We start from the raw sequence: 22,939 nt of genomic DNA on the forward strand, positions 1-22,939 counted from the left end.
TATTGAACTCATCAATGCTAAGAGGCACCTGAAATATCTCTGAGAGGAGAGTGGTTGGAAATGGAAGAAGTGAGTATGCATCCTCAACAAATTAGTCCCTCCCTTCCCCCTTTTTCATCTCTTGTGCATGAAAGTTATCCATTAGGGGTAAGAAATGGGTGTAAAGCAGAGTAAGCTGACTCCCCTAGAGTGTATGTTGAGGAATTTCATAAAGGGATATTCAGGAGATTATGGTATGAAATTAACTCCTGGAAAACTCTGGACATTCTGTGAAATTGGCCATCTTTCAGGGTCGGCTGCCCCTTCAAGGGCTCACTTGATAAGGAACTAGTTGGCCAAGTGTTGAGGGTCCTTGTGGGGGATCAAGGCCACTCCAACCAATTTTCCTGCATTGCCTATTGGCAAGAACTGGTCTTATCCCAGCCACTTTGGCTAAAAGTCTGTATTGAAGAGAACTGTAACGTTATGATGGCTCATGTCACAGCTTCCTCCAAATGCTGCCCCCAAACTGAAATACCTATACTGCTGCAGAAGCCTGAGGGAACCCCACTGTCATATGCCCCACTGTACCCCTCACTGACACTTGTGCCTCTAGCCACCCTGGCTGCTGAAACTCCACTGGAGCCTGCCCCTAGTCCTAAGGCCTCACCACCTCTAGTACCACCGGCCTCTCCAGATGTGACTGACTCACCTGGCCCACCAGTCCTAACCACATAGATGACTCCTGGAAGGTGATTGGAAAGAAGATCAGGCCAGCGGAGACACTCCCTCCCTGCAGCAACACCGGGGAATCGTACAGATGCCACGGAGGCAAACTAGGGCTTGCTTTAGATTTGGTTTTCTCCTTTTCCATTACGTTAAGGTGGAAGTTGAGGATATTGATTGAGATATTCTTTGTTTTTTAACATAAGTATTTGAAGCCATAATTTTTATTCTAAATACTGTCTCACCTGAGCATCTGGATGGCTCAGTCGGTTAGGCATCTGACTCTTGATTTCAGTTCAGGTCATGATCTCACAGTTTGTGAGATAGAGCCCTGCATAACGCTCCATGCTTACAGCATGGTGCCTGCTTAGGATTCTGTCTCTCCCTCTCTCTCTATCCCTACCCTATTTACTTGCTCACTCTGTCTCTCTCAAAGCAAATAAATAAACTGAAAAAAAATGCTGCATTGTCTATATCCCATGAATTTTTGGCATGCCATATATTTATTTTAATTAATCTCAAATGATTTTCTATGTTCCTTGTATTTTCTTTTTGATTCATTGATTTATGTGGACTATATTATTTAATTTTCACATATTATGAATTTACTGAATAGCTTATTGTTTTTGATTCCTAATTTTATTCCATTGTAGTTAGAAAATATATTTTTATTATCATAATCCTTTTAAATATACTGCAGCTAGTATTAACATCTTGGAAAAGGTTCAATGTGCTTTAGAGAAGAATGCCATTCTGCTGTTGCTGAATAGAGTGTTCTATAGCTGTCTGCCAGTTCTACTTTATCTGTAGTGTTCCTCAGTTTTATATATTTGTTCATCTACCAAATGTCACATCCACTACTTAAAGTGTAGTATTGGAGTTTCCAACTATTATTGTTGAATTCACCATTTCTTTCTTCAATTCTGTCAGTTTTTGTTTTATGTATTTTGAATTTCTATTATTAAGTACATATATGTTTATAATTGCTACATCTTCTCATGGATTGATTCTTTTATAATTATAAAATGTTGTTTGTTTTCTCAGTAACCATTTTTTTTCTTTTAAAGTCTATTTTGTCTGATATTAACATAGATACCCCAAGTTTCAATGATTGCTGATTGAATGCTATGTATTTTTTTATCCTTTTATTTTCAACCCATTTGTACATTTAAATGTAGAATGTATCTCCTATGGATGGTATATACTATGTTTATCCAGAAATTATCTAACCTGAAAATCTTTGCCTTTGGCTGGATTTTTAATCCATTTTATTTTAATGTTATTATTAATATAGTTGGATTTATTTATGTCTGCCATTCTCCTTTTTGTTATCCATATATCTCATGTCTTTTTCATATATCCATTCTGATACTACTTACTTTTGTATGAAGTAAATATTTTCTGGGGCAAATTTAAGTATCTATAGTGCTGTTTTTACTACATTATTTGAGTTATTTTCTTAACTGTTGCTCTGGAGTTTACCATATACACCTTAACATACCAGATCTACCACATACTTAATATATCACAGATACTAATTTAATTCTTGTGTGATACAGAAAATTTATTACTACATGTCTTTCTTACCCTCTTTTGTTCTCTTTTGTCCCTCTTTTGTCCTTCCTTTGTTGCTAATGTTGTTATACATAATAGAATATAATGTACATTATGTAAATAATATATAAGTACATATGCATATGTTTGAGATATAAATACCAATCATTTTACACAAAAAATATTATTATTAATTACTATAAAATAATTCAGGAAGCTAAAATCAAAAACACAAGAAAATAACAAGTATTGGCAAGGATGTGGAGAAAAAGGAAAACTCATGTAACTGTTGGTGAGAGTGCAAACTGGTGTGGCCACTTTGGAAAACAGTATGGAGATTCCTCAAAAACGTAAAAATAGAATTATTATATGATCCAGTAATTCCACTATTGTGTATTTACCTAAGGAAAACAAAAACACTAATTCATAAAGATATATGAACCCCTGTGTTTAGTACAGCATTATTTACAATAGCCAAGATATATAAGCAACCCAAGTGTCCATTGATAGATGGATAATGAAGATGTGGCATGAGAGAGAGAGAGAGAGAGAGAGAGAGAGAGGGAGAGAGAGAGAGAGAGATCTCAGAACATTACTCAGACATAAAAAAGAATGAAATATTTCCATTTACAACAATTTGGATGGACCTAGAAGGTATAATGCTAAGAGAAACAAATCAGTCAGAGAAAGACAAATACCATATGATCTCACATAGGGAATTTAAGAAACAAACAAAATAAAAAGCAGCCAACAATGACAGGGGCACCTGGGAGCTCAGTCAGGTAAGTATCGGACTCTTGGTTTCAGCTCAGGTCATGATCTCACAGTCCCTGAGTTCAAGTCCCATGTCAGGCTCTGCACTGACAGCCCAGAGCCTGTTTGGAATTCTCTCTTTCTTTCTCTCTCTTTCTGCCTTCTCCCACCCTCTCTTTCTCTCAAAAATAAATAAACAATTTTATTAAAAAGCAACAAACACCACCACCACCAACAACAAAACTCTTAAATATAGGAAAGAAACTTGTGTTTGCCAGAAGGGGGATGAGAGGGGGTTATGTGAAATTCATAAATGTAATTAAGAGTATACTTTTCTTGGTGAGCAGTAGAAATGCATGGAATTGTTGAATCATTAAAAAATCAATTATGGCTTATCATTACAATTATAACTTTTGACAAGGTGATGATATTCTTTGTTCAAATGATTCATAAATACCTGGATCTATTAATTTCATCTTTATAAATAGCTTCATGTTGACACCCACTTTCTTGATAATCAGTTGTATTTTCCAGAGACGTTTTTCCAGGCCATCTTGGAATACATAGACACCAATATCCCTTATTGCCTTCTTCAGTCAAACAATTGCATTCATTTGCATGCATCTATAAAGTATTTAAAAAAAAGAGTTTTGTAAATATTCATCACATTACAATACTACAATCATCTCAAAGTTTGAATTTCATGCTTTCCTTTATGCATTAAATTCATGTATTCCTTTAGCAAAGGTAAAATAAACTGTTTTGATTAATATCAAAATCAGTTTTAAAAAGTCATAGTTTATTTATTGACAGGAATACATAAATTGTATAAAGTAAAATAAATCAACATCTATTATTCAATTGTTTTAAAATATCTTAGTGTAATTTGTATCAAAATTTTATAGAGGCGCCTGGGTGGCTCAGTCGGTTGAGCGTCTGACTTCGGCTCAGGTCATGATCTCACGGTCTGTGAGTTCGAGCCCCGCGTCAGGATCTGTGCTGACAGCTCAGAGGCTGGAGCCTGTTTCATATTCTGTGTCTCCCTCTCTCTCTGACCCTCCCCCTTCATTCTCTGTTTCTCTCTGTCTCAAAACAATAAATAAGCGTTAAAATTTTTTTTTTAAATTTTTAGATGTAGCTTACATGTTAACTGATGTGATGGAAATAGCATTATACTAATAACCATATCCATGGAAAAACTGTTTTCTGTATCCCTAAATAATTTTTCTTCATGAGTGATTTATTGGATTCATTTATTGAATTTATTCATTGAATTCATCCATTCATTTATTGGATTGATATAACATTTTAGTGTATCCCTTATAAAAATGAATTAAATAAAATCTTTAACACATTTTTATTTCATATATGCATGGAAGTCATAATTTTACCTGTTTAAAAATATATTTCATTTTAACCATTTTGGAGGTCTTCCACAAACATGTCCAGTGTATTTACCTTAAAGGAGTACATAAAGTTTGTTGCCAGGGAAGTGCAACTCTCATGGACAGCTTAAACACAGGCATATCTTTCCAACTACGCTGTTTATACTTATTTCCCATCAATGGCTACAATGATTAGAAATTTAGTTTCATGGTCTAGTCCTCTGGTGATAGATAAATGATTTATACAGATCTAGTCTGTTGGGTAAGAGTCAACTGATAATCTGTTTCTCCATTTTTCTATTTGGAGCTCATATCACTTAATAATTTTTAGCCTACTGGGAAGGAGACCATCTCTTTGACATGGATAGATTTTTTTTTTCAAATGCAATTCACCCTTAACTCATGGCTAAAATACAAAATCAATCTCTAATCTTTCTCTATATTTGTCTGAATGTCTACGTATTTATACTTTAGGAAAAAAAATGTATCCCTCACTGTTTGAATGCATAATCATTTTCTATATGCAGAGGGTATTTGTTGTAAATTTTCTTAAAGAGGCCCTGTTAGAATTTGCCTACAAAGTTAAAGTTAAATTAGCATTTACATAAGAATAATTATTAGCATTTTATGACACTTTTATTATTCTCTCTCTATATATGTATAATAATATATGTATATGTACATTCATATGTGAACATACTATTATTGTGATTGCACTTTATCCTCAATTACATTAGCGTGTCATTTTTATAAACAAGGATATTATATTTTCATATAATATTTTATATGCAAAATTATCAAATTAGGAAATTAACTTTTATATATTTTAATCAATAAATTTTATTAAAACTCACCAATTGTTCTGATATACTATATAAAAATACAATATACAAATTTTCCTTCTTCAACATGAGTAGAAAATACAAAATACCAAAACTTCAAATTACCCAGAAGTGGAATATACATAAACACAAGTGATTAATGATTTTATTTTTACTCCTTGTTGGTCTGTACTGTTTTGTAGAGATCGTATTGGACAGTTTGAATGTGCATGTCTTCCATTATCTTGTTTACTTTTGAATTCCTTTTAGTTGATTTGGTTTAATTATGAAAGCAATACAATTAATCTTATTCTAAAATCCAATCCCTCTTGTGTTCTGTATACACACACACACACACACACGCACATTTTTCTTGATTTCTTGTAATAAGCTTTACAATATTTTTTGTATTTTTCTTCTTTTTTTAAAGTTTGTATTTTAATTCTAGTTAGTTAACATACAACATTATATTAGTTTCATGTGTACAATATAGTAACTTAACACTTCCATACATCACCCTGTGTTCATCACAATAAATGCACTCCTGAATCCTCATCACCTGTTTAGCCCATCCCCCCACCCACCTCCTCTCTGGCAAACATCAGTTTGTTCTCTATAGTTAAGAATCTGTTTTGGGGAGCCTGGGTGGCTCAGTTGTTTAAGTGACTGACTCTTGATTTTGGCTCAAGTTTATATAGGCTTGGGTCATGATATCATGGTTCCTGAGATGGAGCCTGGCATGGGGCTCTGCACTAATAGTGTGGAGCCTGCCTGGGATTCTTTCTCTGCCTCACTCTCTGCTCCTTCCCCACATATACATGTGCTCTCTTTCTCTCTCTCTTAAAATAAATTAAAAAATAAATATTTTAAAAAGAAACTGTTTCTTGGTTTGCCTCTCTCTTTTTCTCTTCCCCCCCTTTGCTTATTTGTTTTGTTTCTTAAATTCCACATATGGCATTTATCTTTCTCTGACTTATTTTGCTTAGCATAATACTTTCTGGGTCCATTCATGTCATTGAAAATATAAAGAGTTTATTTCTTTAATGGCTGCGTAATATTCCACTCTATGTATATAAAGCCCATCGTCTTCATCCATTTATTAGTCGATGGATATTTGGGCTATTTCTATAATCTGGCTATTGTAGATAATGCTGCTATAAACATTGAAGTGCATGTATTCCTTTGAGTTTTTGTATTCTTTGGGTAAATACCTAGTAGTGCAATTGCTGAATTGTAGGGTAGTTCTATCTTTAACTTTTTGAGGAAACTCCATGCTGTTTTCCGCAAAGGCTGCACCAGTTTACATTCCCACCAACACTGTAAGAGGGTCCCCCTTTTTCCACATCCTCACCATCATCTGTTGTTTCTTGTGTTGTTGATTTTAGCCATTCTGACAGGTGTGAGGTGATAGTTCACTGTGGTTAGACTTGTATTTCCCTGATGATCATTGGTATTGAGTATGTTTTCATGTGTCTGTTGGCCATCTGGATGTCTTCTTGGAAAAGTGTCTATTCATGTCTTCTGCCCATTTTTTAATTGGATCATTCATTTTGGGGGTGTTATGTTTTATATATTACTTGTATATTATTATGTTTATCATTGTAATTTAAGCATGCCCAGTCCTAGGGTGCCTGTGTGGCTCAGTCAGTTGAGTGTCCCACTCTTGAATTTGGCTCTGGTCATAATCTCTGGGTTGTGGGATTGAGGCCTGTGAACAGCTCTGCACTGAGTGTGGTACCTTCCTAAGATTCTCTCTCTCTGTTCACACATTCCCTCCCTAAAAAGATTAAAATAATAAAATAAAATAAAATAAAATAAAATAAAATAAAATAAAATAAAATAAAATAAAATAAAAAGCATGCACAGTCCTATTAAACTCCTTTCAGGGAGAAAATTACATGGGTTTTCAAAATAGTGGAAGAAGACTAGGCTGCACAGTCAATATAGTGCCTCAGGACAGGGACATTTTATATGCTTACCCCCTTCTTGCTATTCAGACTTTGACCCTGTATCTCTGACAGCAGCTTCTGCAGTTATTTTCTCCACTTGTAACACCTGCCCCATCTTCCATTTGGTTATGTTGTTTGTTTCAGGGGCCTAGTCAAGAGTTCATAGATTGATCCTTTGGCTCATGCAAATTTTCTAAGAACTAATGCTTCTCAAATATTGGGTTTCTATAGCTTTTTTGTTTGTTTGCATCTTTTCCGTATAGTTTGGGATGATTCAATACAATATAAGAAGAAAAGTAAACACTACCACCCAAACACACTCAAAGCCTAGAGTCTGTGAAGATCTGTATATGCTTAATTCTCTATTTCTACTAAAAAATACAAAAGAACACATACTTTACTGTTTTATGATGAAGAGAAAAATATCATACACTAAAGAGTTATTTTTAGTTATTAACAATCTAGGTCACTAAATAATACATAATCAAAGCTTAGAAAGAAAACAATGTTTTAACAACAAGGAATAATAGTGCAGAATTCAGACTATGGCAAACTATTATTTCCTATAAATATACACTTTTATTTTTTGCTTTATTTTCAAAATAATTATTTCTGGGATTTAGAAAAATGTGAAAGAACTAAAAGAAAACTTGGCTAGTAAATATTCCTCAAAATAATATTTCAAAAAAATATTATCCTTTGTGTAAGGGCTATCATATGAACACCTAAATTACATTGAAAGCTTTGTTAAGACTCTTTTATTATATGTTGAAGATGATTAATTTTTCTTTACTGAAATTATTTACTATATCCAACAACTCTTGCAAGTAATTCCTGCAATTGAAAAATTCTTCATTTGATATTTCAACAGAGTCTCTCATCCTTTCATATAGTCTAGTCCTCTAACAAAATTTTACTCTTCTATAATTAAATTTAGGCATAAGAAAAAGTCTCTCAGAAAAAACTTATAATACAGTAAATTTTATCAGTGGGTACATACAAATCTGAATCTACATTACACATCCAGAGAAAAGATTTCTTAATATTTGAATATATGGGAAATCAAGAAATCTACTTGAAAGAGTTCCTCAACCCTCTGAAATTTTGTGTAAAACATTGTGATTGTGCATAAGTTATTGTGAGGAAACTGTTCCTAGCCTTCATCAATTTTCAAGGGACTCTGATAAAAAAAAACAAAGAATGGTTGAAATCTACTCATGTATGCCCAAGATAAGAGTAACAGAAATTACTTGAAAGTTCAGCACTTATATGTATTTATATATGATTACTATTACTATTATATTAATAATATATTATGATCAACTTATAATAATAAACATAATTATATTACAATTATTAATATTGACAATCAATAACATTTGTAATTACACAAACATCCAATATTAAAAATGTACATAAAAAATGGAATAAGATTTTACTCTATTCTTGATAATTAAATAATGTTTGTTTGATGAGGGCTTGTAATACAATCATAAATCTTGGCAATGGATGATCTTTTCTTCCCAAGGAGAAAAGAAATAAAACAAAACTTATGGAAATTCTTTTTTTTTTAAGAGAGAGAGAGAGAGAGAGCACTGTATGCACACAAGAGCAACCAGGGAGAGACACAGAGAAAGGGAGAGAGAGAAACTTAAGCAGGCTCACACCCAGCATGGAGCCATATGTGGGGCTTGATCCCACAATGGTGAGATCATGACCTGACCCAAAATCAAGAGTTGGATGCTTAACCGACTGAGTCACCCAGGTGCCCCAAAACCTATGGAAATACTTTTTATGGGAATTCATTATTACTGATGTAGGTATCTAACATAATACTACATTCAAAATTAACTTTGGCTGAATGGAATTTAAGCTACATGAACAATATTCACAACATACTTCACAAAATGGTTTGTATATATAAGTAAATGACTAAGTAATGCTGTCATTTCATGGAAAATCATATTTTTTATATATTATTTTTCTACTTCTATACTATATTAGTTGAGTTACTTAGTAAAGAGATTCTAAAGGGGAGAAAGTCTAAGACCTAAAAGACATATTTACCATTTTTTGACCCTTGTTAATGAAACAGATTTGGAAAGAGACTTCACCTATAGGAGCAAGTGACTTCTTTATAAGATATGTAGAAACCTGGATTCTTAGAAAAGTATTCATCAAAGTAAAAATTGCACCAAAGTTCAAAAAGCAAGAAAGACTTTATTCAAAACTATTTGAAAAGAAGAGAGAGATGGAACTCAAATTTGCTGAAACAAGACAGGAAAGATCTTAAGTGCTGGTATTAGCTAGGGAAAAAGTACTGGAGGAAATTAAAGGAGAGATTGATCAATGAAATGGGTAAAGTACATTCATTGAGCTATCCTTGAGTTTGCAAGGGTTTTGGTTTGTTAGGAGGCTTTCTGTGTTTGCTAACTGGTACCCACTGCAGTTAGGCTCCTACTCTCTCACTGGATATTAACATTTACATTTCTCCTTCAACGTTTTCATTTGAAAGAAGTAGTTCCTAGGTCCTTGAGGAAGACATTTCCTGGCCCCTAAAACTGGCCAGAGGCTGAGAGTAGATTTGCATATATTTCGAAGAAGCAGATAAAGAACTTACTGTTGCAAATTTTATGAAGTAAATGCTCCAAGTAAAAGGAGGTCAGGGATCTATAGTCAAGAAGAAGCCTATATAAAGTTCAGTTAAGCTGAGGGGGACATTAAGAATGTCTTGGTCATATTCTTAGTTAAATAAAGATATATCTGGATAAATTTATCTGGTCCAAATTTATCTGGGCTTAAACCTAGTAAAAAATATTGAAATAATTAAATTTGGTAAAGGTCTTTCTTATTCCAACTTTTAGTGTCCCTCTGTGTCTTCCACGTTTATTTTTATTATTTTTTTAAATTTTATTTATTTTTGATAGAGAGAGACAGAGCACAAGTGGGGGAAGGGCAGAGTGAGACAGAGACACAGAATCCGAAGCAGGCTCCAAGCTTTCATCACAGAGCCCGATGCAGGGATTGAACTCACAAACCGCGAGATTATGACCTGAGCCAAAGTAGGAAGCTTAACCGACTGAGCCACCCAGGTGTCCCTCTTCCACGTTGTTTTAAAAGCATCCTCTGTCACCAGTAACTCATAATTAATCTCATAACCTTTTTGTAGCAAGTGTGTAAAAAAAAATAAGCTCACTTCTATATATGTGTTTTCTTTCAAAAAGTGTTTATATTTAAAAGGACCTGAGAGAGAACATTTTTTAATGCAAAGAAATGAAAAATTACTTTAGAATTTCAGTCTTTGATTATGGGAATTCAAGTGAACCAAATTTTTTGTCCTATATTTAAAAATACTGAGGAAAAAAAACCATATGAGTGTGTGTGTGTGTGTGTGTGTGTGTGTATAAATTTACTCTTTGCTCCATGAAATACTTTTTCTTGAAAGTATGACTGTGAACCAACTAACATAAGTATTTACCAAGCATAACAGTTTGTTCATCAACCTCATTTTAAGACTCTCATCCCATTATGTCCACCAGTACAAGGCTTTATTCATGAACTCTAACTGAACCTTACAAGTTCCCATTCCCTACAAGTAAGGCTCTAGAGCATATTAACATCCTTCCATAAATTCTCCCTTCTGAGACACTAGTAAGACTGACTCTATTAGGTGTTGTTTTCCATTACTATGTTAAATCTAAGAGAATTAGTTTCTCTTGATCAACAGAACTGTCTAGTGGTCTTTTGGAGGATCAGCAGTGAACAAACACAAAATTCTGCAAAGATCTAATTAAAATACCCTCAATAACAAAGTTCACAACCCTAGACTGCAAGTGGTGCACTATTCTGGGACCACTGGACACTTGTCTCTCCAACTATAACAGTGACACAGGCATAGTATTAGGTCTGAACTCCAGTTTATTTTCATCACATTCCCAAATGCTATTTATTTATTTTTTCCTCTTAAGAATAAGAAAACACTTTAGGAATCCTTTGATTATGTGATCCAATTTGATCCAGAGAGAAAGGAAATTTCTTTCAACATCACTTCCTCTGCTAAGTGTAAGAGTATGTCTACTGTAAGAGGACAAGTATTCCTCCCACAATTTCATCATCCAGATGACTTAAATAAACAATGAGTTCAGAAATCACAGCTATCTGCATTCCTTGAACAAATTATTCCTTGAGTCACCTTTCCAAAACCTTGTAAAAACTTTTGTGTGGCTATCAGTTTAGACTGACTGCTCTTTGGTAGGTTTTAGAGACATGACATTGAACAGGCACCTATGTACCTATGTTAAGTTTTCATGGGGTCTTCTCAGTCTCACAGGCTTCAACACCACACATCCTTCCCTTTATACTGTAAGTCAGGTACACATCTCTGTAATTGCTATAATTTCTCAAAGGACAATCTGAAATTGCAGTGGCCACTCTGGGGAAATTTTGACATGAACAAGATTGTTCATTTGACAGAAACATTAGAACAAAAAGAGAAAAACTCTCATGAGGAGACTCTCTGTCCTGTGTGTCTAATAGAGAGATTACTCTGTTTAATGCACAAGAACCCCTCTTGCATTTTCATACTTCTGGGATTAATAAGCACTAGATTTTTAATTATATACCCCTATGGAATTATTAAGGATATGAGTTATTGTTTAAACTATCTGGAATAATAACGTGTGTGTGTGTGTGTGTGTGTGTGTGTGTGTGTGTGTGTGAATGAGTTTTTTCTCCATATAAGTCTCTACTGGTCTTTGAAGATAGAAGATAATTAACCTTTAACATTAAGTCATGATTTTAAATTTGCCTGAAGCTAGCACCCTTCATCTCTTCATTTTTGCTCTTTCTTCCTTTCTTTTTTGCTTGGGAAATTTTTAAAACTAATATTAATCATAAATACATTTTCTATCATTATTTGTACATTCTAAGACTATTGTTCAGATAAACAGTCAAAAAAGGAAAAGGAAAATGATTAACTGTACCTCATTTATATGTTTTTCCTTTGCCAAAAATTTAACAAAGCAGAAAATGTGTACCTGGTGTGTAATATAATTAGTCTTTTAGATGAAAAGAAAATTACACCCTTAGAGTTTGGGCATAAATTCAAAAGTCTTGATTTTTTAAATATATGAACACCGAGGTTTACTTATATTAAAAAGAGCTTATTTGATTTCCCAATAAATAAATTAATCTTTAGGCAAATTAGAATGAATTAATATAACTTTTCAAGAACTGGTCTATCATTATTTTTTAGATTGTTTATTATTATAAAAATATCAAATAGAAATAATTGAATTTTTAATAGTAGGTATCATTTAAAAGCACTTAGTCTTGTGAATTCTTATTGATTCTACTATGGTTATTTGTTTTTATTTAGTTTTTTTTTTTTTTTATTGAGAGAGAGAGAGAGCAAGCGAGCATGCATGAGTGCAGGAGAGTGGCAGAGGGAGACACTGAATCTCAAGCAGGATCCATGCTCAGTTCAGAGCCCAATGTGGGGCTCCATCCCACAACCCTGAGATCATGACCTGAGCTGAAATCCAGAGTTGGATGCTCAACCAGCAGAGCCACCCAGGCGCCCCTGGTTCTACTACATTTATGTACTCCAATGTTTTTTCTGATGACACTACAAACCAAAAGGACTTAACATGATGGTGCAAATTGCAATTTCCAAATCTTTGGTTTACATCAAGACCTTACACTGATATTAAATTGAAATAGCAAATAATCATTGGATAGTTGAGCAATTTTAGAATAAGAAAAATATACAAATATTAATCTATAAATATAATTTTATTTTATGTTTTAAAGTTTATTTATTTATTTTGACAGGGAGAGAGAATGAGAGAGAGCATGAGCAGTGTAAGGGCAGAGAGAGACAGAAAGAGAGAACTCCTCACAGTCAGTGCAGAGTCCAATGAGGGGCTCAACAATCTACAAACCATGAGATCATGACCTGAGATGAAACCAAGAGTTGGACACCTAACCAACCGAGTCACCCAGATGCCCCAAAGAATCTCTAAATATATTTTTAAGTTATCCTTTTTCCTTACAGAATGAAAAACTGAGACATACAAATATTGTTAAATGATGTATATTTATGTTTATACATGTATATTTATGTTTATTTTGCCTAACATAAAAGTTGTCAAAATTATATAAAATGTGTGATCATGAAAAAATAAACCAGCTAAAAGTTATTGGATTGGTATATTTGTGTTTTCTCTTGAGTCTAAAAAAAACAAAGTAGTTATTTTATTTAAAGTTGGTGATTATTTTAGTTTTTCAAGTTTATTCATTTATTTTGAGAGACACAGAGACAGCATACAAGCAGGGGAAGGGCAGAGAGAGAATGGACAGAGGATCTGAAGCTGGCTCTGTGGTGAAAGCAGAGACCCTGATGTGGGGCTCGAACTCACAAACCTTGAGATCATGGCCTGAGCCAAAGCCAGACATTTAACCAACTGAGCTACCCAGGCAGCCCAAGTTTGTAATTATTTCAAAAGAATACAGAGAAATAGAAATGTGTATACAAGATATCTATGATTTGCTTGCTTGTTTCCTAAAAGAAGGTAAATTTAATACATAATGTTCTTTTATGTGCTGATAAAGTTAAATATATCTTAAAGATAAAAAACTTTAATCATTTATGTGCATAGTCATGTATCTGTGAATGGCTAAATACATACATGTAAAACTATATGAAGCTTAATACATATGTTTATGAATATATATATACATCCATATATATACATACATATATATAAAATATATGTTTATGAGAGCATAAGTGAAATTAAAAGTTCTGAGAAATTGACATCTGTTTGCTTGTATTTGTAATGCCTTTCTAGATGGTTCTTTTTTGAAGTAAACTGACTTGTATTATTTCTTATAATATTAGCTCAGTATTAATGGATTTATTTATAATGAAAAGTTTATGAATCTTTACTCAAAATTTTATACAAAATATATCAAACATAAAATTATAATATGGTTTTTGTTTCTATAAAATAACCAGATTAGGTTGTGTCCAGACAAGAGGGGTTACAAATACTCTGTTAATTCTCTAAACTTTTTGGAAAACTCCCCAATCTTTTTGACAAAAAGGATTTTTATTTCTTTATAATTAGGATTCAGGGTACCTGGGTTGCTCAGTTGGTTAAAGTTCGAACACTTGATTTCAGCTCAGGTCATGATCTCATGGTTTGTGAATTCAAGCCCCTCATGGGGCTCCATGCCTACAGTGTGGAGCTTGCTTGGGATTCTCTCTTTCAAAATAAATTTTAAAAAATAAAATTAAGATTCCAAATTTTGTGTTTCTTATTGTTATGTTTTTGATAATATTATCTAATTTGTATAAGATGTAGGTGAAATAGGGAAAAAGAGAGCCATTCTTTGAATTCTTGCCTTAGGCCCCTAACTTAAGTGGTAAAGTTACCCAGAGATTGGAAATCTCCCAGAGATATAAATGTTTTTGTTTATTTTTGAGAGAGAGAGAGAGAGAGAGAGAGAGAGAGAGAGAGAGCGTGCATGAGTGGGGGAGGGGAAGAGAGAGAGGCAGACAGAATCCAAAGAAGGCTCCAGGCTCTGAGCTGTCAGCACAGAGCCCAATGCAGGGCTTGAACTCATGAACCATGAGATAATGACCTGAGTGCAAGTTGGACGCTCAACTGAGCCACCCAGGCACCCCCTGGAAATATCCTGGAGATTTAATTATGATCTTTAAACAAAAAGGTGATATAATCACAACTGTTTGAGAGACATAGTCAGCAAATTGTAGCATAAATGGAACACAAAAAGACTAGATATAAAATGATAAATCTCTTTATTACCTGTCTATATTATAAATACAAAAAGTGCTAGACAGTTAGGCATGAGCAAGGAGGGATAAAGCAGACACTGACCATAGCCTAGCAGCTACCCCCTGAGAGTTAAGAGCCATAGCTTCAGAACCTCCTCTAAGGGCTAACAGAACAGGAAAGGCCTAGCCACAGAACAGGCTCAAAAGCCACAGAGGACTTCCAAGAGCTGAGCATGTGCACAAAAGATGCAACTTGACCTTACAGTCATAGAAACTTCTCATTAGAAACTCACAAATATACAATTCATAAATATATACAATTATAACAAAAGGCACCGTGGGCGGCATGTGTGCAGAAGCCAAAATGTCATATAACCACCGTCAATCAAAAATCTCAATCAATATGAGGTTATATTTAAGCTACACACATCTTGAACACTGAATTTACAAATTTAACAATTTTAGCTTTTTTTTTCAAATCAGAATATTATGAGTTAAAGAGACAAATAAGGAATTATATTACCTCCATTCTTCCTTGACATAGAAACCAAAATACATAATAGAGATCTTCAGATGTGTTCACATAGACAGCATCTTCAGTCCAGTTCGCAGAGAGAAAGAAGTAGACATCAACAGCCACTTCACATTTTTCATCTTCAGATCCTTTCAAAGGGATGAAAAATTAAATAATCTTTCACAAAATTAAATTTACATTAAATTAGTAAAGACAGTTGTCAAGGGCGCCTAGGTGGCTCAGTTGGTTAAGCATCCAACTTCAGCTCAGGTCATGACCTCGTGGTTTGTGAGTTTGAGCCCCACATCAGGCTCTGTGCTGACATCTCAGAGCCTGAAGCCTGCTTCACATTCTGTGTCTCCCTCTCTCCCTGCCCTTCCCCTGCTTGCACTCTGTCTCTCTCTTTGTCTCAAAAATAAATAAATAAAAATTTAAAAAAGACAGCTGTCATATTACTTGGTAAGATCAATTTGAGAACATCTACCACAAAATAAGTTTCTATATGAATAGAATACTAAATTTGAAAAAGACCTAAAGTAGAATAAGGCTGAACTCTAAATGTCAAATAAATTTTTAATTAATTGTTATAAAGATGACTTAATACATACAAATACAATACATTTTGCATAAAAAGTACTTTTATTCTTTATATACATTGCTGCATAAGGAATCATTTGAAAATATATTTGGAAAACATCCTTAAAATATTTATAATAGAAACATCATTAGCATCTCATCACAGCCCTCTCATTGAAAAGAAGGGAGTGTTCTAATGTGAGAGTGTCAGTAGAGATATAGATAAACACATGAATACATATACGTATATAATTTAGCTACTTTGAACTCTGTTAGACATACTACCTGTGATACAATAAAAAATGACATTGCAAGAAAGCAAAACAACATGACCTATATTCAAGTGGAAACAGTAAAAACAGATGACCCAGACTTAGAATTATATCAAGATTATAAAATATTTATGATAAATGTGTTGAAGTATCTAAAGAAAAAGATTAATATAATTGGTAAACAGAGAATAAGGGAATGAGAGATTTGGAAACAAAATCTAAACAAACAAATAAGATATCCCAGAATTGTGGAGAGAAAGGAACTAATTATGCTAAGCTGAGAACCTATTATTTTTTATTAATGGTGTAATATTCCCAGGTACTGAAACAGCATAGGGGACTGGATATAGTTTCTTTTAAACATAACTAAACCTCCTAGTAAAGGGACCAATAAAATTTATTAGGTAGATAATATTTGCCACAGAATCCTAGTAAGTAGTCCAATTTTAGAATTGCTTATGGTTAACAAACCTAAAATCTATTGTTTGTGAGGCATGACTTCCCAGAAAATATTATGTAGGCTATGCAACTTACAACTGAATTGTAAAGTAGAGATGGTTCACAAGCAGAAATCTTCCTGCCATGTGCAAACTTATTTAGACATCTTATGTATAACTCTGGAAAAGAAGAAGCTAGGAAGCCTTGTAGAACGTTCCAAACATTTTCAACCTTACCAAAGTAATTTAACTGCTAATAACTTTTGACATTATAAAAATTATTACTAAATTAGTCATAAACTAATCAATGTGTGAGATTATCAGCAGAACAGCCACACAAGAAGAAAATATTAGTAACTTTCATGATGTCAATAAAAATCATATCTTCAATGTGCTGAGATAAAATGACTCAAACTTGGCTATGCTAGCCTATATAATCAATTAATAAATTTTCCTTTCTATTTTATGAAGGAGTTTACATAGTATTAGATGTAACTCTTTATTGAATATTTGGGAGAACTTTGATAAAGACAATCTATTTTCAGTGTTTTTCTTTTTGGAAAGATATTTTAAAACTATTCAATTACTTTAGAGATTGTACAAATATTCAGATTTTATATGTATTATTGAATCAGTTTGTCAACTAGTGTTTTTCTATGAATTTATCTATTTCATTTAAGTTGTCCAATTTATAGACACAGAATTTTCTATCACGATGTACCTGATTAAACATTTGGATTTGACTGAAATATCATCCCCTCTTCCTCTTAAAGCCTCAAAAAGGAGGTAATGGAAAATAAAAGTGTTAATTCACAGGGAACGAGAAGGGAGGCAACAGTGAGAAAATATTGTTTTTTGAGAAAGTTTTCAATAAATTTCAAGAAGTTGAAAAGATGGTGGGAATATAGTGAGTAAATTAGCAGAATGGCAATAATCAAAAGTCTAATTACAGGGCATACTTATAAAAAAATCAAACATGTCTACTTAGCAGAAATCTTAAGATTTTTAGGACTTAAAAGTGTCTGAGAAAATAGTAGTCTGGCAACAGGGTGATTAGTTGACACAGCTTTTCTCTCAAATCACAAATGCAGATAATTATTCTGACCCATCACTCACCTCCCTGCTGGCCCACAAACAAATATTTGTCAAGGTTTATTCTCAGGGGAAAGAGGATCTTAGAGGCTCCTGCCTCAAGGATATCAAGCTCATTAGGATTACCCCATTGAATGGCCAGCTGTCAACTTACAATCCTCTTATAGAGCTGCCACTTATCAAAAACCATGTTCACATGGTAAGCTTCCAATAGGTCTTGTTAGGTCATCACCATTAAGTATGATCATCCAACATTTGGCAGAAAGATTCCAAATAAGAAAGAACAAACCATAATTAAAAATACTTACAGAAACTGAGACACTGAATGGAGGAGAAAAATTTAAAACCAATCAAAACTATAATATTCTTAGAGTTATATAAAAAAGTTTATTATCTATACAAAAGGTGGAATGTTATGGTAATTTACAACTTTAGACAATAGTAAAAATGTCTAGAAAAGTACAATGTAATAAGAAATAAACACTAGTTCTCATATATTTAATTGAGAGAGTAGATTAGAAAATAGGACAAAACAAAAAGAAATGGAAAAGATAAGAAATTATGAGAAAATGAGATCAATTCTGGGGATGCAATATCAACTTTTTGGACTTAGAGTTACAGAAATAGGAAACAGAAAAGAAGAATTAATAATAATAATAATAATAATAATAATATAGTGACTACCTAAAAACTGAAAGACACATGCTTCCAAATAAAGGGTTTATCAAGTGCTTACACATTAACAAGAATACAATCATGGGAATGTAAATTGGTACAGGAGGTATATGATCCAGTAAATCCACCTTTGAATATTTATCTAAAGTTAACAAAAATACTAACTTAAAAAGATATATGCATCCCCATGTTCACTGAAGAATTATTTACAATAGCCAAGGCATGGAAGCAGTCTAAGTGCCCATCAGTGGATGAATGGATAAACATGTGTGTGCATGCACAAACACAGACATAAAAAAGAAGAAAATTGTTCCGTTTGCAATAACATAGATGAAACTTAAGGGTATTGTGCTAAGTGAAATAAGCAGACAGAGAAAGATAAATACAGTATAACTTCACTTATATGTGGAATCTAAAAGGGGAAACAAACAAACAAACATACTCATAGATGCAGAGAAGAGATTGGTGGTTGTCAGAAGAGGGGAGTAGCGGATGGGTGAAACAGGTGATGGTGATCAACAGGTACAAACCGCCACTTATAAAATAAATAAGTCCTGGAGATGCAATTAATGTACTGCATGGTGACTATAGCTAACAATACTGTATTGTATATTTGAAAGTTGCTAAGAGAGTAAATCTTGTAAATTCTCATCACAAGAAAAAAAAATGTAACTGTGTATTGCAATGGATATTAACTAGACTTACTGTGGTGACTGTTTTTGCAATATATACAAATATAGAATCATTATGTTCTATATCTTAAACTAATATAGTGTTAAATGGCAATTATATCTCACTTATAAAAATTTATAATTCGCAACATAAGTCCCAACATAGTGAAATTTCAGAATACTGGGGCAAAGAACATAGAAAAAAGCTTCCAGGGAGATAATTACAAGATGGATATAAAAAATCAGGGGCTCAGTCAGTTAAGCATCTGACTTGGTTTCAATTCAGGTCATGATCTCATGGATCATGAGTTTAAGTCCTGTGTGGGGCTGTCAGTGAAGAGCCTATTTGGGATTCTTTCTCTCTCCCTCTCTGCCCATCCCCCACTCCTTTGTGTGTGCTCTCTCTCTTTCTCCCTTTCTTTCAAAATATTTAAAAAGTATTTGAAAAATCAAAAGGTGGCTTAGTGTATACACAATTTCACACTACTGGTGCCTTCCTTTCTTTTTCCTGTATCATATATCTCATAGATTGTCATATAAGTACTAGGAGTATTATATAATTATTTCTGTATCTGTGTCATTCTTTTCCTCAGATGGCTGTTGGTTCCAATTATAATCTGGCACATATATTACTTAGTATGTGGATGGGAAGCGTGTGTGATGGGAAAACTAGGTCAAAAAGTATAAACATTTGTAATATTGATGGATATTGCAAAATTACCTTGCTCAGCTTTTATAGTGATTTTACATTTCACAAGCAATGCATAAAATCACTCAAATTTTTTGCCAGATTTATGTATAATTGAAAAAGTATCTACCTATTGTGTTTTTAAAATTTGCTTTGTTCTCTTTATGAGTAACGCTGAACACTCTCTCATACATTTAGGAATACTTTCTATGCCTCTGAACAGTTTTTGTTTATTTGACTGCTTCTACGATGTCTTTCACAAACAGACATTTTTGCTTGTATTGTAATCAAGTGACCAGTTTTTCTTTTTGGCAACTAAATTTTGATTGGTAGCTATAAAAGGTCTTCCCCATCCAAATTTAAAAAGTAATTCTCCAACATTTTTCTGATATTTTTATCATTTAAATCTTTATATTTAAAACTTTATTGGTATGAATTTAACTCAGGGTATGCTTAGTAAGATATAAATCAGACTTTTTTTTCCAGATGATTATCAAGTTGTTCAACCCCAATTATTCAGTAATTCTTATTTACCCTAATGACTGAGATGGAAATTTTATTAGATGTTAATTTTTCTTCATGAGTTGAATTTATATTTGAACATTGTATTTTGCATATTTTTGACTATCAGTGCAATTGTACAATGTTCTTCATTAATGAAGCTGTATAATACACTTGACTATTTGGCAGAAGTAAATCTCTACCCCACAACCAACATAACGTACTCTTACAGAGTATGCATGGCATTATTTAGTTAGTTTTCCAGGCAGACTTTAATAAATAAAACAAACATAAGAACATTGTTGTTATTTTATTGAAATCTTAATAAATATGTGAATAATATGAAGAGCTGAAATCTTTAATACATTAGGTCTCCTTTCCAACAGCATGGTATATTTTTAGAAATTCTTTTAGATTTTGTGTCTTTGTAACTATACTGTGGCAATATACAAAGTTTTCTTAATGTAGAACTTACATAACATTTTTGTTAATTTTAGTCCTGGGTATTTTCATATTTTCACTGCTGTTTACAGGAAATTGTTTTTCCAATTAAATCTTTTAATGGTTCTTATCTATATATGAAAGCCACTTATTTTTATTTAATAATTAATTAACATAATCCTGTTACTGTACAATTTTTTTATAAGTGAAAAGCACTAAAATACATTTGGTTTTTAACACTCAGATTTCTTTTTTAAATCTTGAATTAAGGCCTGAAATTATTAAATGGAAATAGAAATAACAGCAGGTATTTAACAAAAGACTTGAAAGTGGAGCAGTGTGGTAGGAAAAAGTACTTTTGATCAAGATTGCTTTGGAGATTCAGTATTTGCAATTCTCCCAACAATCATTACAAAATATAAAAGTCATTTAAATGAGCAGGTTATAATTATTACAATATTTTATACCAGAAATAAGAGCCACTACTTGTAAAGAAAAAAGGGGGAATTTGAAGTACATATTGGTTTGCCATACCAATTCACATCACGGCACTCGTTATTGACTTAGAAATAAAATACTTCACTATCACATATTAAATGTTGTAAATGTGTTTTAAATTTGGTTAACTAAGCTGTAATGATCACAAGCTTTAAAAAAGAAAGGTATTCAGAGAACCTATCTCTTCATTTTTGCTATGATTTCATCTTTTCTTAACCAAAATTCGTATTATCTTATTTCACTTCACAACTCATTATCCACTCTGTCAGTATCTCCTTTTCTCAAACCTAATAACACACATAATGAACATAGATGATGACATTGAAAAGAAACAGTGCATGTCAGCTCTTTCTCAAGTTGTGCACTGTAGACCAATTGTCCTTGAAGGGGCTTCTTCTAATTAATTATCATCCCTTCTTTGTAGAGCAATCATATTGGCAAGAATTGATTGGGCGTGTAAGACACTTCATTTAGTTGGTAGAAAAATCTCTTAATTAAAATAATTTTACTACTGGTAAAATTAATGCACCCCGTGCAAATTTACCAGCTTGATTTTAATGTTCCTCTTCAATTATATTTTATGAGAAGAGAAGGAAATGAGATCTTAATAGAAACAAGCAGAACAAAATAAGTATTGCATAAAATGTAATTATATTTACATACTTTTTAAAATTCATCCTAACTTCTTTTTTGTTTTGAAAACTTGACTGGGAGAAGTTGCTTGTTGAATCTTTGTACTGACATTAAAAAGGAATTGGGATAGCTCTACTTATTTATTGACTATTGAGTTTCATCACACTGGCTTCTTTAGCTTGGACAGCCCAAGTAATTTAGATTCTCAGATGTGGAAGACACATACTTCATCTTTTTTGTAATAATTAGCTATGTTCATTAAGTTCTGAACATAGTTCCATGAAAAGATAATGACTAAATACACTTATATTACCTTGATGATAATTGCTCAAAGTTGATTTATGCATGAACAATTTTGACATCATATTACCCCCATGTCTTAAAAGTGTATTTGTTTTATTTTAAAGTAAACTTACTTTACTTTGTCATTCATAAAAGTATGTTTACTCAGAGATGATTTATCCACAAACCATTTGATTTCCTATTACTCCTCCTATTTTTCCTAAAATATATATTTGCTATTTTATTTTTGTGAATATGTTCCCTGTAGCCATTTTTAGTTCCAAAGAATTTTAATGTTTAAAATAAATTAAGTGTACACATGCATTATTCCTACTTTGAGACAAAGAAAAATAGAGTATAAAAATGATGCAAGCACTGAAGTCCATGAACTGATTTGGCTTTAACAGCAGATTATGTTTCTCATTCTGTACATTAGAACATTTGGGGAGGCTTTAAAGATCTCCTATGTCCACTTCACCACAATTCCACTTTGATTGTTCTGTAATGGAAGTCCAGCAGTAGTAGATTTTGAAAGTTCCTTAGGTGATTGATTATATTATGTGCTCAAGGTTTAAAACCACTGAGCTAACATACTGCCTAAATAGTCCTGAGACCAGCTCCATCAAGTAACTTCTCTAACCTAAGTGGTTGTTTGTTTTGTGTTTGTTTGCTCTTGTTTGTTTTGTGTCAT

At 32.8% G+C, this 22,939-nt stretch overlaps 1 protein-coding gene across 3 annotated transcripts in view; it reads right to left on the minus strand.

The window, feature by feature from the left end:
* The window catches only part of LOC101082908 (protein eyes shut homolog), a 906,892-nt gene that overhangs the window by 473,535 nt on the left and 410,418 nt on the right, over window positions 1-22,939 (minus strand). For all 3 annotated transcript variants that reach the window (XM_045057713.1, XM_045057712.1, XM_045057714.1), the window contains exons 10-11: window positions 15,492-15,631; window positions 3,470-3,636 (exon numbers count right to left, since the gene is read on the minus strand). In XM_045057713.1, the coding sequence (XP_044913648.1) occupies window positions 3,470-3,636; window positions 15,492-15,631 (307 nt within the window). The remainder of the gene's footprint in view (window positions 1-3,469; window positions 3,637-15,491; window positions 15,632-22,939) is intronic.

This window comes from Felis catus, chromosome B2 (genome assembly GCF_018350175.1).
Source record: "Felis catus isolate Fca126 chromosome B2, F.catus_Fca126_mat1.0, whole genome shotgun sequence".
Lineage (NCBI taxonomy): Eukaryota > Metazoa > Chordata > Mammalia > Carnivora > Felidae > Felis > Felis catus.